At 41.0% G+C, this 19,251-nt stretch overlaps 2 protein-coding genes across 9 annotated transcripts in view; one reads left to right on the top strand and one right to left on the bottom strand.

Moving 5' to 3' along the window:
• The window catches only part of Plcl1 (phospholipase C like 1 (inactive)), a 330,490-nt gene extending 327,449 nt beyond the window's left edge, over positions 1-3,041 (bottom strand). Inside the window, exon 1 of the mRNA XM_090354556.1 lies at positions 2,818-3,041. Within this exon, the coding sequence (XP_090210682.1) occupies positions 2,818-2,928 (111 nt within the window). The 5' untranslated portion in view covers positions 2,929-3,041. The remainder of the gene's footprint in view (positions 1-2,817) is intronic.
• A 514-nt stretch (positions 3,042-3,555) lies between these two features.
• Positions 3,556-19,251, top strand: part of Boll (boule RNA binding protein) — a 53,893-nt gene continuing 38,197 nt past the window's right edge. For 2 of the 8 annotated variants that reach the window (XR_016539125.1, XM_090354550.1), the window contains exons 1-5: positions 3,557-3,737; positions 7,510-7,653; positions 9,420-9,511; positions 14,467-14,521; positions 16,528-16,603. Coding sequence is in view for 4 of the 8 variants with exons in the window: in XM_090354550.1 (XP_090210676.1) it covers positions 3,717-3,737; positions 7,510-7,653; positions 9,420-9,511; positions 14,467-14,521; positions 16,528-16,603 (388 nt within the window). In the remaining 4 variants the exon portion in view is untranslated. Of the gene's footprint in view, positions 3,738-7,509; positions 7,654-9,419; positions 9,512-14,466; positions 14,522-16,527; positions 16,604-19,251 lie in introns of all 8 variants that reach the window. The other 6 variants (XM_090354554.1, XM_090354551.1, XR_016539126.1 and 3 more) reach the window with 6 other exon arrangements.

Genomic DNA, 19,251 nt, shown 5'->3' with positions numbered 1-19,251 from the left:
CCAGGTTTACCCCCTCCTTCAACATTTAAACTGCCTGAGAACAGAGGTTTCCTCTTTTTAATTTTTTTCATTTTTATTAGCATATATTAGTTATACAAAGGGATTGTGGTGTCTTCATATATGAACAAAATGTACCCCAAACTCACCATTTTCATTACTCCCCCTCATCTCTCCTTACTCCTTCTTAAAACAACTTTAACAGATTTCATTGTTCTGTTCTCATATTATTTTTTTTATTTGCTGTACTTACTGCTACTGGATCTTAAACTCAGGACCTCACACTCTCACTTGGCTTTTTCACTCACAACTTGCTCTCTACTACTTAAGCCATGCCTCTACTTCTAGCTTCTTAATAGTTAATTGGAGATAAACATCTTGAAATTTTCTGAGCTGGCTTCAAACCTCAGTCTTCAAATCTTGGCATCCCGAAAAGCTAGAATTGTAGCAGTACGCCACAGGTGCCTAGATCTATTCTCATATTCACCGCTGTGATAGCCTCTCCTTTTGTTCTCCCTTTCCTAAAGGTACCCACCCTCTGAACCTGTTTTATACTCCTGTTATTTATTCTGAATGAAAGGATATGCTCTGTCTTTCTTAATCTGTCTTATTTTACTTAACATGATGATATCCAGTTCTATCATGCATCTTCATACAAATTATGTTTAAACAACATTCTTTTGTGTGAATTCTCCACATTTTTACCTTTTTATTAATTCCAATTAGTTAGACAAGGAAGGCTCTCTTGAGCTTATTCATACATGAACACAGTCTACCTTTATCAGAATCATTCCTTCCTCCATACCACATTTTCTTTGTCCATTTATCTGCTAGGAACCTAGACTAACTCCATATTTTGGCCATGATGAATGTGCTGCTTTTAATAAACATGGATTAGCAGGTATCTTGACTACAGTGTTGACCTGCATTCTATGCGATATACTCTCAGGAATAATACAACAAAATCATACAGTTGTTCCATCCTTAGGTTGTGTTTGGTTTGGTTGGATCCAGTCCTGGGGCTTGACCTCGGGGTCTGGACTCTGTCCCTGAGTGTTTTTGCTCAAAAACACAACTCTACAACTTGAGCTACAGGCCCCCGTCTGTCCCTGTAGCTATTAATTGGAAGTAAGAGTCTGGCAGACTTTTCTGCTGGCTGGCTTCAAACCTTAATGCTCAGATCTCAGGCTACTGAGTAGTTACGATTACAAGTGAGAGCCAACAACTCCCAGCTTATCTTTAGTTTTTTAGGGAGCATCCATAGTGATCTCTACAATTACTATACTAAGTTACATTCCCACCAAGAGTGTGTAAGAGTTCCTTTTCCTCACATTTTCCAGCATTTCTGGTTAGTCTGTGTTTTCTTGATGATATCTTTCTGACTGGAGTGAGATTAAATCTTAATATCATTTTGACATGCATAAATACCTTTCTTCATATGTTTGTTACTTGTAATTCATTCAACAACTAATTTATATACCTATTTATTAAATGGATTGTATAGTCTTTTGCTGTTTAATTTTTAGTTCTTCATATATTTATGTAATCTTTATATATTTATGTATTTAGGATATTAATTCTTTATCTGATGAGTCAATGGCAAAGAAAATCACCAGGTCGCTTATGCTCCCAATGACCAGCAAAGAGCTGGAGCATGACTCAAGTTGTAGTAGAGTTTCAGCCTTAGGCAAAAAAGCCAAGTGAGAGATGAGGCCCTGATTGCAAGCCCCAGTACTGTCACACAGTCACCCGAAGGCACACACACACACACCACACAAGGACCAGATTCTTCACCTGAGAAAGAACAGGCTTAAGATGATGATCTCATGTTTGATCCCATGTTTGAACACAGTAAAGGAGATGATTGATATTTCCCTTTATAGTTCCATAGCACATTCCATTATGTACCACACATAAGGTATCTACAAATATTTACTAACTGGTTTAACTATATAATTTTGTGTGATTTGTAGAAGTTTTAGAATCAAATGCCTTCACTGAAGAGTTAAAAGAAAACTAGAGTTACCACACTGTATATCACAATGGCACTTTGAGATCCAGTTATTTTCTCCTGAAAATTCTACTATGATGAATAAACGTTTTAGAGGCTGCAATCTTCAAAAATAATTTTCTGGTAAGAAAAAAAAAAAAGCTTGGGCAAAACAGGATAGTAATATAGACCCAAAACTACTCTTACTACTGGGTAAAAAAAGATACTCCAAGATCAGTTCTAATAGTACTGAACAGGAAGTTATTATGTGCTAGAATATGAGCTGTAACCTAAACTGGTCTCTATTTTCTGTTTCCAAGAATAATACCTGAGAAAATAGTTTAAATTGCATGTAGAAAATATCTAACAACTTTCAGAATGCTTTAGCTATGATGAACAAAAATCGTTTCCCATTTCATCTTTGGCGGATAATACGAATAGCTAATCTTTGAACCAAATAAAATTAACTATGGTCACTCCGCTTATTCCCTCTCCCCACCCCCACCCCATCTTAAAAAAAAAAAAAAAGTGAAACTTCACAATAGACAATAGAGAACACAGGAAGGAGTTCTTCCCTGATGTAACTTTTTAAACACTTGGAGCTTTTCAGAACATGACAAAAACTATGGAGAAAAAAAGAAAATCCTAACGGCTCTAATTACTTAACCACCCCCCCTCCCTCCCACCCCCCCCACCCCGTCTCCACCACCACCACCACCATCAAACCTCTGCTTACTCACCTGTCCTGTGGCCTGGGCATCTGTGGGAAAGGAAGCGCCTGGAAACAAACGTGACATCTCGATGGAGTTACTACCCTAACGCTAGCCTACCTGCAAATGACTGGTCATCTCCCCCGTGGTCCAGGGGTGTGGGACGAGGCGCGGCGCTCTCCACGTGGGCATCAGCACGCGTTTCTTTACCCGGCAGTCTTGCAGAGACATCGCCCAGCTCCCTCCCTGCGCGGCCGCCGCCGAGGCGCGGGCCTGGGCTGAGCCGACTCCGGAGCCGTCGGCCCGCGCCGCCCCCAGGCCGCCTGGGAGGGAATGAGTGACAGCGACCCCAGATACGGCGTGACGCCCCCCCCCCCCGGAGTCTCCCCGACCCGAGGCCCCGAGTTCGACGCCAGGGACCCGGGGGAACGGAGTCTGGCCGTGGAAAAACTGCCTCCCCGGCCTCGCGCCAGCCTCCCCTCGTCCGCGTTGCACCCTCCAGCGCAGCCCCCCCTCCCCCGAAGTCACGTCCGCCTCCCCAACCCCGCCGGCGGGGACGGTGGCTGGCGCGCGGGGCACCAAGCTGTGCGTGAGTCTTCCCGGCGGTCCGGGGTCCCCGCTTTCCCAACGCCGGCGATCCACGGAGCCCGCGAACGCCCGGCACCCCGCACAGCCCGCCCGACTCAGCTGGCTCCGCGCCCCACGGGGGCCGCGACGGCGGAGGACCCCCCGAAGACCTCGGCGGAAATCCGCCCGCCCACCCGCCCGCTCGCCCGCGCCAGAGCCCCGGCTTACAGCGCCCGCCCGCCGCCCGCCCGCCGCGGCCCCTCCCCGCCCCCCAGGTGGCAGGTTCAGACCCCGAGTCCGAGGCCGCGCCCCGCCGTGCCAGCGCCGCCGCCCGCCGCCCGCCGCCCCAGGAGACGGTCCTCTCGGTCCTCTCGGGGAAACGCGGTGGGGCCTCCAGGGTGCCGAGTTCGGTTTCTGCGTCTTTTGCCGGTCTACGAAGAGCGGAAGGGAAGATGGAGAGCGAGTCCGGGGCGGTGAGTATGGCGATCGGGGCCCGGGGTCGCGGGGAGCGGGGAGCAGGCGGCAGCCGGCGTGGGCCCCGTCACGGAGGGAATGGCCGGATGCGAGTCCGCACCCGTACGATGCTCGCCGGTGGGGTCAGGGACAGAGGACGCCCCGGCGTCGTCGATCGCAGCCGACAGCCGCCCAAAGTCCCGTCGGGCGGGGTGCGTGCGGGCGCGGGAGGTGAGTGGAGTGAACGTCGGACGCGGCGGGTGACCGCGACGCGTGGGTCCCGACGGAGAAACGCTTTCCCGCCCAAACGCCTGGGACGCACTGGCTCCCGTCGGTGCCGGGATCCCCTCCCCGACAGCGCAGGAGGGAGTGCCCTGGACGGCCCAGAGAGCGAGCGGCCCCGGGACGGCGGGGAGCGCCGAGCGCCGGCACCGCGGGGGAGGGTGCGCGCCCCCACGCCCCGGTTGGCGGCCGCCGGGGCGGGCCGGAGGGTCGAGCCCCCCCCCCACCCCCGAGGGCTCCACAGGCCCCGGCAGGCCGCGGTAACGTGCCGCCGCGCCCCCGCCGACGCCCCGCCAGCAGCCAATCAGCGCGTGCCACGTGCGCGGCCGCGGCCCCGCTGCCCACGCGGCGGGCGGCTGGGGGGGGGGGGCAGGGGGCCCGGTGCCGTTGAGGGTTCCCGCCACGGCTGCTGGCGGGGAGGGGTTCGCCTGGCAAAATTTCGCGCTGGCTAGCCTTCTTTTCCCTCCCGCACTTTGGTGGGGAGGGGGTGGATCCTCGACTCGGCGCCCAAGTCCACGATGACCTGAGAGACCCCGAGGACGCGGTGGCGACCGCCTTTTCCCCCAGCGCCTCGACCTGCTGGCCTCGGAGGGGACGGAGCACGGAGGCCGCCGGGACTGCGACGGTTAGCCCGGCTCTTCCCCGGGAGATGAGGGGTTCCCCCCAGGCTAATTCTCCCGGGGAGGCGGCGGGGAGGGCGCGGGACGTCGGAGGAGACACCCTTTAATAAACTCTAGTACTGGGAGTTTTTTTTTTTTTTTTTAAACTAACCCCGGCCTCACCCAGGTGCCTTCATACCTTGTAAAGTCCCTGTCAGTGGAACTTGGAGGGGGTGGGGGTGGGGGGTTGATTTAATTCCGAGCATCACCAAATCTCCAAAGAATTTAGATCTGCCTTCTGTCTTGCTGCTGATAACATTAAAACATTTTTCTAGGATGTTATCTGTACTATATTCTTCAACCCTCACCCAAATGTTCATTCTGTCCCAAAGGAGGTCACTCTTGGAGAAACCATCCCACTGGTTTATTGGGTCAACAGATGTTCATTGAGCACCTGCTACGAAATGTCCCTACTTTACATGCTGCTGTGATTAAAAACAAACAAACGCAGGCAAAAAAAAAAAAAAACTCACTGCCTTCGTGAATATTTGGGTTTTGTAGTAGCAAGAGAGATAATAAAATAACGTGTTATTAATTTACGTGTGCACATGGCAAGGAGAAAAAAAAAAACCAAGCAGTTGGAGCCTACAATACAAGCAGAAGCCTTAGAGAAAAGTGGAGTACTGCAGTTGATTGTAAAAAGTGGATGGTTTTCGTTTCTCAGCAACTATCCTTTACTTTTCCAAGATTGAAAATACAACACTCTTCTCCATTTTTTTATACTTTCATATCTTTTTGTATTGAGGATGGAACCCAAGGACTCATACTTCCTAAGCAAAACTCCCTATTCTTTGAGCTACATCCTCAGTCCCAAAGACTAGTTTAATTTAATTTAGCAAGTGTTTCCTACACTGAACAGATGATAAGGTTACATGTATTGCACCTGTTTGATTGTCCTAGCAGTACAAACCCACAGTTGAAAAATAAAAGTAAACCTCAGAATCACCCACTCCCTCAGAATCATGCATTCCGTGCTGAAGTCAAATGAGTTAAGTAATCAGCATTGCAAATAACCTCCTAGCACTCAGGAAGAAAACTGTAATTGTATTTCCAATTTATTTTCAAAGAAAATAACCCAAGTTTTTTAATAGCTTCCCCTTCAAAAGTCTTGTTTTTCCGCTGGTGGTGGCTCATGCCTGTAATGCTAGCCACTCAGGAGGCTGAGATCTGAGGATCAAAGTTCAAAGCTAGCCTGAGAGACTCTTATCTCCAATTAACCTCTAGAAAATGGGAAGTTGGGCTTGGCTCAAGGGTAGGGCGGTAGCTTTAAGCTAAAGAGCTCAGGGATACCGTCGAGGCCCAAGGGTAGGAGGTAGCCTTGAGCTGAAGAGCTCTGGGACAGCGCCCAGGCTGAGTTAAAGCCTCATGACCCACATATATGCCTATTATCTTGCTCTTGTACAAAGGCTTGGTGTTGATGTGAATTTATTAAATTTAAGTCCTCAGGGTAAATTTGATCAGTGTGCATTTTATGTTTGTATATAAATTTTAAAATACCTTTGTAATAAGTTTTTGATGAATAATTTTAAGTCCTGACTTAATTGTAAACATATGGATATGTACTGAGATTCAGTTTTCACATATACAAGCAAATCTTTAAATTTTGCTTGTAAATTTTGACTTTGAGATTGAAAATAATAAATTTGGATTTCAGAGTTTTATCAACGTGGAATGCCCTTTTAGCCAAGACTACCAAGAACCCATTTGTAATTTAATAAAGTTAATTATGTTAAGTCATAGAAAGAAAGTATAGTAAGGAGCCTCTCAGAAAGTGTTAAAGGTGTTACAGGAAGTAGAACTGGGTTGAGTGATTTTAAGGCGAGGTTTCAGAAAGAAAAATGTGTTTCAAGAACCATTATCCTGAGACACATGCTGTTAGGAAGTGGGCGATTTCTAAGTTTGTGTCTGTTAATTCTTATCTAACATGCAACAAAAGGCTAAAACTGTCATTGATAAAGAAGGTATAGTCAACCCAGGTGCCTAGTGTCTGGTATATAGAATCCTAAACACTATGAGGCTAATATTTTTTTTTTTGCCAGTCCTGGCTTGAACTCAGGGCCTGAGCACTGTCCTTGGACTTTCTCAAGGCTAGAGCCCTACCACTTGAGCCATAGAACCACTACCAGCTTTTTTCTATGTATGTGGTACGGAGGAATCAAACCCAGGTCTTCATGCATGCTAAGCAAGCACTCAACCACTAGGCCAAACTTCTGGCCCCTGAAGAGGCTAAGATTTAAGATGGAAGTTCAAAGCCTGTCCAGGCAGACAGACCAGTGAGCCTTATCTCCAGTTCACCAGCAAAAAGCTGGCACACGAGTTATACCTCAAGTGGTAGCGTGTCAGATGTGAGCAAAAAGCCAAGCAAGAGTGGGAAATGATGAGGTCAAGCCTCAGTACACATACGCCCCCCCCAAAAAAAAAGGTCAGTCACAACCAACTTACAGAGGTGATTCATCAAAGTCAGAGGGACTTTTCTAATGATGCTGGTCTGTTAACAAGAGAACACCACTGTATAGCTGTGAATGCCAGGCCAACTCTGACACTCCAGAGACTAATTAGCCAATTGCCAGCGGCCTAGGGCTGCTTTTGTCTTTCTTCTTCATGAGTTTAATATTTCTCCTTAATAATTAATATATTTAGTAATTACTATTTTTAATAAATTTAGTATGTTTAATCATTAAGATCTTCTATATTGTAGGATTAGATTGTGTTTTCTTTATGTTTTGTTGCCTCAGGAAGTTATTAACTCTAATTGGCATAATATTAGTCCAATCTGAGATACTATATTTTACCTAAATGACTCATCTTTTTTAAAGTCTGTTATAAACTTTAAAAGAATTTTATTTTACAGCAAACATCAAATCAGACGCAAACAGATTCATTGTCTCCATCCCCTAATCCTGTGTCACCTGTGCCTTTGAATACCCCAACAAGTGCCCCAAGATATGGAACTGTGATCCCTAATCGCATCTTTGTAGGAGGAATTGACTTTAAGGTACCAGTTTATGGATGTACCATAGTGTGGTTTTATTTCTCAGAAATGATTTTTTATTTTATTTCTCAGAAATTATTTCCTTGTGCAATTATAAAATATATTTTGTATATTGATATGTATCAAATTGTCCTAATACAAAGGATCTTTTCAATAGTAACCTAAGTTAAATAAAGCCAGTATAGTTGTCTAATTTCACATACAAAGAAACAGGCTCATTAAGTTGCTATATGCTCCTAGGTACTCATTGATAAAATGAGATTAGAATCCTATTTATTTGATTCAAATGCACATATTTTTCTTGTCACCATTTTACACCCAAATAATGAGATAGGACGATTTTTAAAATAGGACAGTTTTTTTTTAGCTTAATCCTATAAAACTCTATTTGTGGGCTGGGAGTGTAGCCTAGTGGTAGAGGGCTTGCCTAGCATACATGAAGTCCTGAGTTCGATTCCTCTGTACTACATGCACAGAAAAAGCCAGAAGTGGTGCTGTGGCTTAAGTGGTAGAGTGCTAGACTTGAGAAAGCCCAACAGCAATGCTCAGGCCCTGAGTTTAAGCTCCAAGACTGGCAAAAACAAAAAACTATTTGTTCAAAACCTAATCTTTTTCCCAGGTTCTGGAGGCACCGCCTAGATTTTAGTCTGAGACAAATATCTTCCTATGAGAGATTGTAGAATTTGGTCATCAAAGAAGGTCTCTGTCATTGTAAGAACACAACATCTGAACAAAATATACTTGATCACAAAATCAGACATTACACTCTTTCAAAGAAGCCAAATTGTTAAGAGTATTGTTATTCGTATATGGGAAGTAATAAACATATACAAAGACAGACATGCATGGAATTTAAAGTCAAATAGACTTACTTCCAATACATATTAGAACTCACTTGGAGAGATGTCTTTTTGGTTTTTTTGTTTTTTGTTCCAGCCTTGGGACTTGAACTCAAGGCTTAGGTGCTACCCTGACTAGCAGTGTACCACCAGAGCCACAGCTTTACTTTCAACAATTTAGTGGCTACATAGATATTAGAATCTCATTGACTTTCCTGCCTGGCCTGGCTTCAAAATGTGATTCTCAGATCTCAGTCTCCTGAGTAGCTAGGATTATAGGCATGAGCCATCAGTACCCAGCTAAGACATCTTTTTTAAGAAAAAAATTTCTATGCCATTAAATGTGACAATTGAAACTTAGAGCTCATTATTTCTGTGTAATCAGTCTGTCACAATTTAAGAAGAATTACTTTTGTTTAGCTGATCCTGGGGCTTGAACTCAGGACCTGAACACTGTCCTTGAGCTTTCCTCAAGGCTAATACTCTACCCCTTGAGCTACAGCATCAGCTTTTTGTCCAGCTTTTCTATGTATATGGTACGGAGGAATTGAATGTGGGTCTTCTTGCATGCAAGGCAAGCACTCTACCACTAAACCAAACTCCCGGCTGCAGAATTACTTTTTTCTTAAGAAAAATGTTACACTTAATATATTTACCAAAATAACATTCTGCTGTATAGTGATCATCATAGTTTTAGAACAGTTTAGCTTGGTGTTTTAATGTGCATGTGATAAGTTTACAACATAACTACTGCACAAAGCAAAGTATTTATATAGATTTTAATAACTACTGCTATTTTAATGATGAGAAGCATTGTTCAATCAGGTTATTATTCATACTTACATAGTTATAAGTTTTCTGTTTCCAAGAATTGTTTCATCTTTTATAAATATAAAAATATTTCTTAATGTTTTCTTTTTATGTCATTAGACAAATGAAAATGATTTGAGAAAATTTTTTTCCCAATATGGGTCTGTAAAAGAAGTGAAGATTGTAAATGACAGAGCTGGAGTATCCAAAGGGTTAGTACCATTATATGAATGTCTATAAAATTATCAATTGTATTTTTATTGGATTGCTTGTGTAGGTTTTGTATGCTGATTTACTCTGGTGTTTTGTTGTTGTTGTTGTTGTTGTTGTTGTTGTTGTTGTTTGACGGTTCTGGGGCTTGAACTCGGGACCTGGGCACAGTCCTTGGACTTTCTCAAGGCTAGCACTCTACCACTTGAGCCACAGCACCACACATCTGACTTTTTCTGTGTCTGTGGGACTGAGGAATTGAACCGAGGGCTTCATGCATGCTGTGCTCTATTCCTTTTTTTTTTCTTTTTGTGGGGGTTGGAGGGGGAGGGATCAGTCATGGGACTTGAACTCTGGGCCTGGGTGCTGACCTTGAGTTCTTCAGCTCAAGGCTAGCACTTTACCACTTGAGCCACAGCACCACTTCCTGCTCTTTTTTCTATAAATTTTTATATAATTTTTTGTTGTTTATGTGAGACTGTGAGACTGAAGAATCAAACCCAGAGCTTCATGCGTGCTAGGTAAGCAGTCTACCATTAAGCCACATTCCCAGCCCCATTTTCTCTGTATTTTGATATCTACTGTGTGTGTGTGTGTGTGTGTGTGTGTGTACGTGCACGTGTGTGTGCATGTGTGTGTGTGTATATGTGTGTATTTTGGTGTGATGCAATGGAGTACTATAATATTCCTTAAGTTGTTAGGAACCCATTCCTGGATTGGCTCAGAGGACTACTGGGTGTGAGGCAGCAAGCATTTAAGATTGAGATGTGTATATTCCTTTTGCTAAGGAAGCAAAAAACTGAAGTGCGAAGGATGTAAAAAGCTGAAGTGATAAGCTAAATCTGAAGTACCAGATACTTTGGGGATTGTATCCTTGCTTTCGACTATAGAAAGCTATATTTTAAAATAGCTGATCCCAAGAAATGTTTGCAGATTGTGCATCAGAATTCTAACAAGGAGATTAGGGAGATAGGCCATTCTTGTTAAGAATTACTTTAATTATCAAATCTAGAAGAATAAAATTAAGAAGAAAGCAATAGACTATGTCTAGAAATGGTAGAACTATGTGTATAGAGCCATTTTCAGGCCAGGAGCCTGGCCTAGTGGTAGAGTGCTTGCGTAGCGTGCACAAAGCCCAAAGTGGTATTGTGGCTCAAGTGGTAGAGCACTAGGACAGTGTTCAGGAACTAAGTTCAAGCACCAGGTCAGGCAAAATAAAAAAAGGAGCCATTTTCAGAGAAGGAAAAAGTAGTTCACAAAGTGTACTCACTATATAGGAATTTTATTACAAAGGAAATATGGATAAAACTAGAGATCTTCAAAGGATTGTGCTTTATTTAAGGAGAGATGAGACATATGTATAGGATTAAAGAAAGAACCATGGGCTGGGAGTTTAGCCTAGTGGTAGCGTGCTTGCCTAGCATGCTTGAAGACCCGAGTTTGATTCCTCTGTACCACATACATAGAAAAAAGCCGGAAATGGTGCTGAGGCTCAAGTGGTAGAGCTTTAGCCTTGAGAAAGTCCAAGGACAGTGCTCACGCCCTAAGCTCAAGCCCAGGTCTGGCAAAAAAAAAAAAAACAATGAAGTAGATAGAAAACAATCATAGAAAAAAAATATGAAACTCTAATGTCCTGGAAAAGACATTTTCTATAGGGAAATGAACAAAATGTTTGCTTTGGCTGCCAAACAACATCGAGGCAAACTAGGCAAACATAAAAAATGGTTTGCTTACCTAGCATTCATGAAAACCCGGGTTCAATTCCTCAGTACCACATACATAGAAAAAAGCCAAGGGGCCGGAGTTTAGCCTAGTGGTAGAGTGCTTGCCTAGCCTGCACAAAGACCTGGGTTTGATTTCTTGTACCACATACATGGAAAAAAACCAGAAATGGTGCTGTGGCTCAAGTGGTAGAGCTCTAGCCTTGAGAAAGCGCAAGGACAGTGCCCAGGCCCTGAGTTCAAGGCCCAGGACTGGCAAAAAAAAACTGGGCTGGACAAGGTGGCTCACTCCTGTAATCCTAGCTATTCAGGAGGCTGAAATCGAGTATCAAGGTACAAAGCCAGCCCAGGCACTAAGGAATGTGTGACTCTGATCTCCAATTAACCACTAGAAAACGGGAAGTCAGGCTGTGGCTCAAGGGGTAGGGCAGTAGCCTTGAGCTGAAGAGCTCAGGGACAGCACCCAGACCCAGAGTTCAAGCCCTATGACCCACAAAAAATAAATTTAGGGCCCGTGAGCATAGCCTCCTGGTAAAGAGCTTGCCTAGCATGGATGAATCCCTGGGTTCCATTCCTTGGTAACACATACACAGAAAAAGCTGAAAGTGGTGTTGTGATTCAGATAGCAGAGCCTTGAGCAAAACGTGGCCAAGGATAGTGCCCAGGCCCTGAGTTCAATCCCCAGGACTGGAAAAAATAAATTTTGGACTGGGGATATAACTCAGTGGTAGAGCCCTTGCTTAGCATGCAGTCCATCACCACACAAAAAAAGAAAAATTTCAGCCAGGTGCAGTGGCTCACGCCTGTAATCCTAGTTGCTCAGGACTCTGAGGTCTGAGGGTCGTGGTTCAAAGCCATTCCAGGCACTAAAGTTCCTAAGATTCTTATCTCCAGTTAACCATCTGAAAACCAGAAGTGGCACTGTGGTCAAGGGTAGGGTGGTAGCCTTGAGCACCCTGGCCCAGAGTTCAAGCCCCACAACTGACCAAAAAAAAGAAAAAGAAAAATTTCAGGCACCAAAGGTCCTCAATTTGAGCCTAGCCCAGGCAAAAATCCTTAACTGAATATGGTGTCTGTGATCAACTGAATATGGTGCTACAGATAGGTAGAGATATATGTCTACGTTGGGCAAAAGGCGAAATCTTTGCCTAACAAACTAGCTGGAGCTTATAAGGCTAACTACTTGGAAGGTGGCAATCTGTGAATCAAGATTAGATATCTTCCCTGGCATAAAAGTTTGCAAGTCTCAGTCTTATTTAGGGGCTGGGCAGAAGAGGTGGCATGCATTTGTTACCCCAGTTATGGGGGAGGCACAATAACTAAGACCAACAGGGTGCACACATCCGGTCATACCCAGCAACAGGAAGAAGCACAAGTAGGAGGATTTCATCCCAATGCAACCTGTGCATAAAGTATGACTACTTCGAAAATAGCCAAGGCAAAAAAGAGCTGGAAGCATGGTTCAAGTAGTATAGTGCAAGCAATTACAAGGTTCAGAATTTAAAACCCAGTATTGCCAAAAAAAAAAAAGTGTATTATCTGAAATAAAACCTAAAGCAAAAAGCTTGAAGGTATGTTTCAAGTGTTAAAGCTCAAAATGTCAGTGCTGACATACACAAAATAAGAAACTTTTTGATATCTTAATTATGGACTGCAAAACTACACAGATATTTAATATCAAAATGAATATTACTGTGTTACTTAACTGGAACTTATGCTTGCTTGATATACATCTGCCTACTTGGGCTTTTTTGGACATCGCATGCATCAGGTATTTGTATCTTTGTATGTTTTTCTAATGTGATTTGGTTTTTTAAGCAGAATGTCTTTATATAGCCCAGGCTGGCCTTGGGCTATATAATTTTCCTGCCTCTGCCTTCTAAGTGCCTGGGAATCTAGACATGTCTGTATTTGAAGGAAACAAACATATGTTAATAATAGATGTAAAATGTGTAGTCATTTTTATTAGCAATTTCAAAAATATAATTACATTACTAGTTTAAAAGTGCTAATAATAATTGAGTAATACATTTGTATATTTTTACCAATACAAAAATTGTGTTGAAATTACCAATTTAAAATTTTTTTAAATATTTTCTTGAAACATTTCTATTATTTTTTTAAATTTTATTGTCTGGGTAATATATAAAAGGGTTACAGTTAAATTCACCAGGTAGTAGGTGCATTACTTCTCAAACATTGGTAACCCTTTTCATGTTTTTGTCCCCTTTCCCTCCTTCCACCCCTCCTTCCCCCTTCTCTTTCCTATTTCAAACAAACAAACAAATGTATGTATATCTCTATTTTTTTTTCCGCCAGTCCTGGGCTTGAACTCAAGGCCTGAGCACTATCCTTGGACTTTTTTTTTCAAGGCTAGAGCTCTACCACTTGAGTCTCAGCACCATTTCCAGCTTTTTTCTATGTATGTGGTACCAAGGAATCGAACCCAGGTTTTCGTGCATGCTAGGCAAGCACTCTACCACTAGGCCAAACTCCTAGCCCATATTTCTATTTTTTTAATGGAAATTATAAAACTCAAGGACTAGAGGCATAACTCAAGAAGGGTACCTGTCTAGTAAGCCCAAGAGCCTGAGTTCAAACCCCAGTACCATATATATACAAAAAAATTGTAAAGTGCTTTCCTAGCATATATGAAGCCCCGCATTTGATCCCCAGATCCACCAAAAAAAAAAAAGAAAAGAAAGAAAAATAAAAAAGAGTGTGTTTTGTTTTGTTTCTTGTGGATCATGGAGCTTGAACTCTGGGCCTGGGCACTGTCCCTGAGCTCTTCAGCTCTAGGCTACCGCCTTACCCCTTGAGCCACTGTCCCACTTCCCATTTTCTAGTGATTGGAGAAAAGAATCTCATGTTCTTTAGTACCCGGGCTGGCTTTGAACCATGATCCTTGGATCTCAGCCTCCTGAATAACTAGGATTACAGGCGTGAGCCACTGCGCCAGGCTGTTTTGGGTTATTTTTGTAGTTATTTTTTTAGTAAGAGTGTTAAACTGAATAACTCTTCTAAAATTAACATGCTGGTACAGCATCAAAATAGACTTTCTCCTGTAGTCGTCCATTTTTTTAATGATAATTATAGGATTTGTAGCTTGATGGTAAAGCACTTGCCTAGCACACTGGATTTTTGGCCCCAACACTACAAAATATTAACACTAATACTAACAAAATGAATGTAAAATTCTAAGAAAATGATTAGTAATAATAAATGCATTTGTTTAGGTATGGTTTTGTCACTTTTGAAACCCAAGAAGATGCACAAAAAATTTTGCAAGAGGTAAGATTTTTGGCATATTTAATTTCAATTTTAGAATTTTCTTTCTGTGAAACTAATTCTCTAAGATGCTTAACAATAAGAGTATAAGTACAATGATCAATTGCTAAAATTTTTTAGAATATGCAATGTAAGATTAGCAATGGTTTCAAGTAACTATATAATAAATTCCAGATTTTTTAGATGGGTGTGATTATAAAATCCTATTACAGTATTTTCACTTTATTTGCTTAAGCTAATAACTTTAGGGTTCGTTTTTGTGAAGCGTTGATAGGTTTTTTAATTTCTCAAGTATACTATAAACATAAGATTATCTGACATTTTCTCCTGTGAAAAGGTTTAAACATAAGTAGAAATTGTAAACTTATTTAAATTAGTAGATTTAAAATCTATAAATTAATAACTGTAACCCCCCTATATATTACCACAACAATAAAGTACAATTGAAAAAAGAAAAATCTAAAAATTAATAGAAAAAGTCTGTAGCTCACAATGCATTGTAATAACTTCAGGTTACTGCAAGTATATAACATTTAATTTTTTATAAAAAGTGCAGTTTGAATTACATATTAATATCAGAGAATGTCTCGCCAAGCACTAGTGCCTCACACCAGTAACTCTGGTTAACTCAGGGGACTGAGATCCAGAAGATCATAGTTTGAACCCATCCTGGACAATAAAGTATGAGACTTAATCACTATAATAACCAGCAAAATGTCAGGGTAGAGGCATAGCTCAAATAATAAAGCACCAGGGGCCTGAAGTTTGGCCTAGTGGTAGAGTGCTTGCCTAGCATGCACGAAGACCCGGGTTCGATTCCTTGGTATCATATACTTAGAAAAAGCCAGAAGTGGTGCTGAGGCTAGCCCTGAGCTTAAGCCCAAGACTGACAAAAAAATAAAAATAAAAAATTTAAAAAAGCACCAGCTAAATAGGCAAGCAAGCCGAGCTAGTGTGAGTCCCTGAGTTGAAAAGAAAATCATATAATTAGTTCTTGTTACTTAGAATACTGAGACCAAATTAAAAGATATAAAGATTTATTTGGGCTCTCGGTTTCGGAGGTTTCAATCTATGATCAGCTGGGTCCTTTGCTGAAGCAAAGCATTATGCATTGGTAGCATTTACCAAAGGAGACTTTTCACCTAATGGTGACCTAGAAAGAAGCACAAAGAATAGGAAAAAGTCCCAGAAAACTTGTTCCCAGAAACCAGCTTCCAACAACTAGGCCCCACCTCCAAAAATTTTCATCACCTCCTAGTAGTGCCATCAGATTATGAATACATCAGTGGATTAATCAATTGATTAAGTCAGAGCCCTCATGATCCAATGATTGGACAGATCCACCAACTAAGGACCAAGCATTTGACTCATGAACCTTTCAGAAGAAGCACTTCATATTAAAACCATGACAGACACCATATTTAATAGATTGTTGATTCATTAACATTGAATTCATAGCTAACAACATATAATTTATGCCTGATTTAAGAACATGTAACACATTTCTTTATAAGGCATATGACTTTCTCTTCTATTAGAAACACTAATCAGCACTTCAACTGAAAAACTCAGAAACCATTTTGAATTTAATTTTTTTTAAATGTGAAAAATGTGATTGTTAACAATATGGTAGCTGAAACAAACAAAATCACCTAGTTAGACCTTAGCTAGGAACCAGTGTGTCTATTTACAAATTTTTTACTATTCTCAATATGTCCAATAAAAGCCTCAGAATGACCCCAACTATTGAGTTGAGGCCTACAGACAAATTTTAATGAGTAGACAAATTCAAAAACACAGAGAGAATTCATAATGAGGATTGACTGTATTACAAATGAGAAGTTAGGATCAGAGAACTGGAACCAATATTAAGATCCTTTTTTCTTACAATATAAAGATCCCTTGTCTTGCTCTTTTTACAGATGTAGTCTGAATTCATTTCTCACTAATTTTTCTTTATTAGGTTTGTAAATTACAATGTGAAAATAATAATTTTTTCTTTATTTTAGGCTGAGAAACTTAATTATAAGGATAAGAAATTGAACATTGGTCCAGCAATAAGAAAACAACAAGTAGGGATTCCTCGTATGTATTGAGAGCTAATATACTTTTCAGTGTTGTACTAGTCCTGATATTACTTGAAATATTAGACTGTCATAGACCTTTACTAAAGTGCCATGTTTTTTTCATTGTAAAGTTGATGATGAAATTAGTATTTTTTACCCAAAATGAACATGCCCTTGTTTCTTAACTAGGAAAAATTTACACAAAAATTATGTACTAAAAATGGCAGAATTCTGAACATTTTAAGAATATTGTTGTTAGCATATTTGTTATGATATATAGTTCTTTATGCTGATTTTTTTCAATTATGTAAATATTTTTCAGAACTATTCATTACAAGGGTCACTGTTATAGATTTTCAATTTAGTTGGTGAAAATTTCGTAATAATTGAAGATGTATTATTAGCATATTTATTTAATTTTATTGTCAGGGTAATGTACAAAGGGATTACAGTTATTCATGTAAGGTAATGAGTACATTTGTTCTCAAATGTTTTTAACCTGCACACATTTTTCTCCCACTTTCCCTTCCCTCTTTTCCTCCCGTTTTCCCTCTCTCCTTCTTTTCCTCCCCTCTCCTGCCAAGTTGTCAAGTTCATTTCCAACAGTGTCTTGTGCATATCATTGGTTCACTCTTTGTCCTTAGTCTCACCATTTTGTTGTTCCCCATTTCTTCCCTAATTCAAATAAACATATATACAGTACACCAGATACCAAAATCACATATAGTGACAACAGGAATAAACCATAGGGGGGAAAAAAAGAAAGAACTTCACGTAGTACATTAAAAACAACACTCATGTCCTGAAGTTAATTTCACTTTGCATCTGTTAGCATCATTTTTATAGAAAATATAGTCTTTGAAAGAGAAAATGATTTTTTTCTGAAATACTCTTCAATAGTAGAGCAAAACTAATCTTGGCCAGTATATACACACATACATGCACTAGAACTGCACATTTCTTTAAAGTCTCATCATTTATGTAAAATGCCACACATAATTTTCATTCTGATGCAAGATATGTTATTTGATTATAAAATTACTTCCCTAAAGCAATTGGACAAAACTCATTCTATGAGAACTTTACCATGTTTCACATATGCCTTCTCTTCTCTTGTGATACAACTACCTATATTCCAACTTGAAAAGTCTGAGAGTAATTTAGGTAGATAGTGAAGGATAGTATTCACTTTCAAATCTAAGACTGTTGACTCCATGGCTGTTTTAACTTTTTCCAAAAAGAAAAGCAGATATTGAAAATACTTGCACAAGTCAGGTATGGTGGCTTACACCTGTAATCCTAGCTACTCAGGAGGCTGAGATCTGAGGATCATCAAGGTTCAAAGCAAGCCTGAGTATTAAAGAACAAGAGACTCTTATCTCCAATTAACTACCAAAAAACTGGAAGTAGCGCTGTAGCTCAAGGGGTAGGGAGATAGCCTTGATCTGAAGAGTTCAGGGACAACACGCAGGCCCAGAGTCCAAGCCCCACAACCCCCCCAAAAAAACTATTTTACAGGAACTATAGCTCATTGATGATCTTTTTATTTTATTTTGTTGCCGGTGTAATGTATAGAGGGGTTACAGTTACATTTGCCAGGTAGTAGGTTCATTACTTCTCACACATTGATACCCCTTCTCATGTTTTTGTCCCCATTTCCCACTCTACTTGGTGTCTTTTAGGGACAGTTTTATGCCCTTTACCCGCCTAAATTACACATATAATTAGGTTTGATTATATATTTTTCCTCTTAGCTTTATTTTTTAATTAATATAAATTAATCATATGGGGAAAATTTCATTGTGATAATTCCATAGATACATACATATACTTTTTAAATATTATTTTATTGTCAGGATGATGTTACATTCATATGGTAGTGAGTACATTGCTTCAACATTGTTGTCCCTTCCCATTTTCTCCCATTTTCCCTTCTCCTACTCCCAAGTTATAAAGTTCATGTCTAACATATTGTCCTGTGAATATTGCTGCTGTTACACTGCTTCATCCTTTGTCCTTTGTCTCTTGTTTTTCCCTTCCCCTACCTTTATTCAAATAAATGTATATACAGTACACCAGGTACCAATGTCAGTTTCAAAAACAACAGCAGATAAACCCTAGGGGGGAAAAGAAAACAGGAAAAAGGAAAACAAAAGAGTAAAGAAGTAACTCCACATAATACATTAAAAACAACAAGCACAAGGATAAATCTCTGGTTTCCCTATCCTGGAGTTCATTCCACTTACTTTCATCTGATGTGACCATATGTACATAGCTTTTAAGCTATTGCACTCCTCTGCTAGGAAAATCCTAGATACATACTTTTGACAAACTGAATCATTAAATTCCATTACCCCATGACTGTATGTATATTTGAGGGAAAAAAAAGGGTCCATGGCTTTAATCAGATTCTCAAAAGAGTTTGCTTAAAAGACACTAAAATAACCAGGCAGCCTATAATCCTAGCTACTCAAGAGGCTGAGATCTGAGGATCACGATTCAAAGCCAGCTTGGGCACAAAAGGCCATGAAACTTTTATCTTCAGTTAACCACCAGAAAACTGGAAGTGGTACTGTGATTCAGGGAGTAGAGTGCTAGCCTTGAGCTGAAGAGCTCAGGGACAGCACCCAGGCCAACAACAACAACAACAAAAAGCCATTAAAGGAA

The sequence above is a fragment of the Megascapheus bottae genome, chromosome 21 (assembly GCF_031878675.1).
Source record: "Megascapheus bottae isolate mThoBot1 chromosome 21, mThoBot2.hap1, whole genome shotgun sequence".
Classification (NCBI taxonomy): domain Eukaryota; kingdom Metazoa; phylum Chordata; class Mammalia; order Rodentia; family Geomyidae; genus Megascapheus; species Megascapheus bottae.
Note: the sequence above shows the minus strand (reverse complement) of the source record. Positions and strands in the feature narration are given on the sequence as shown.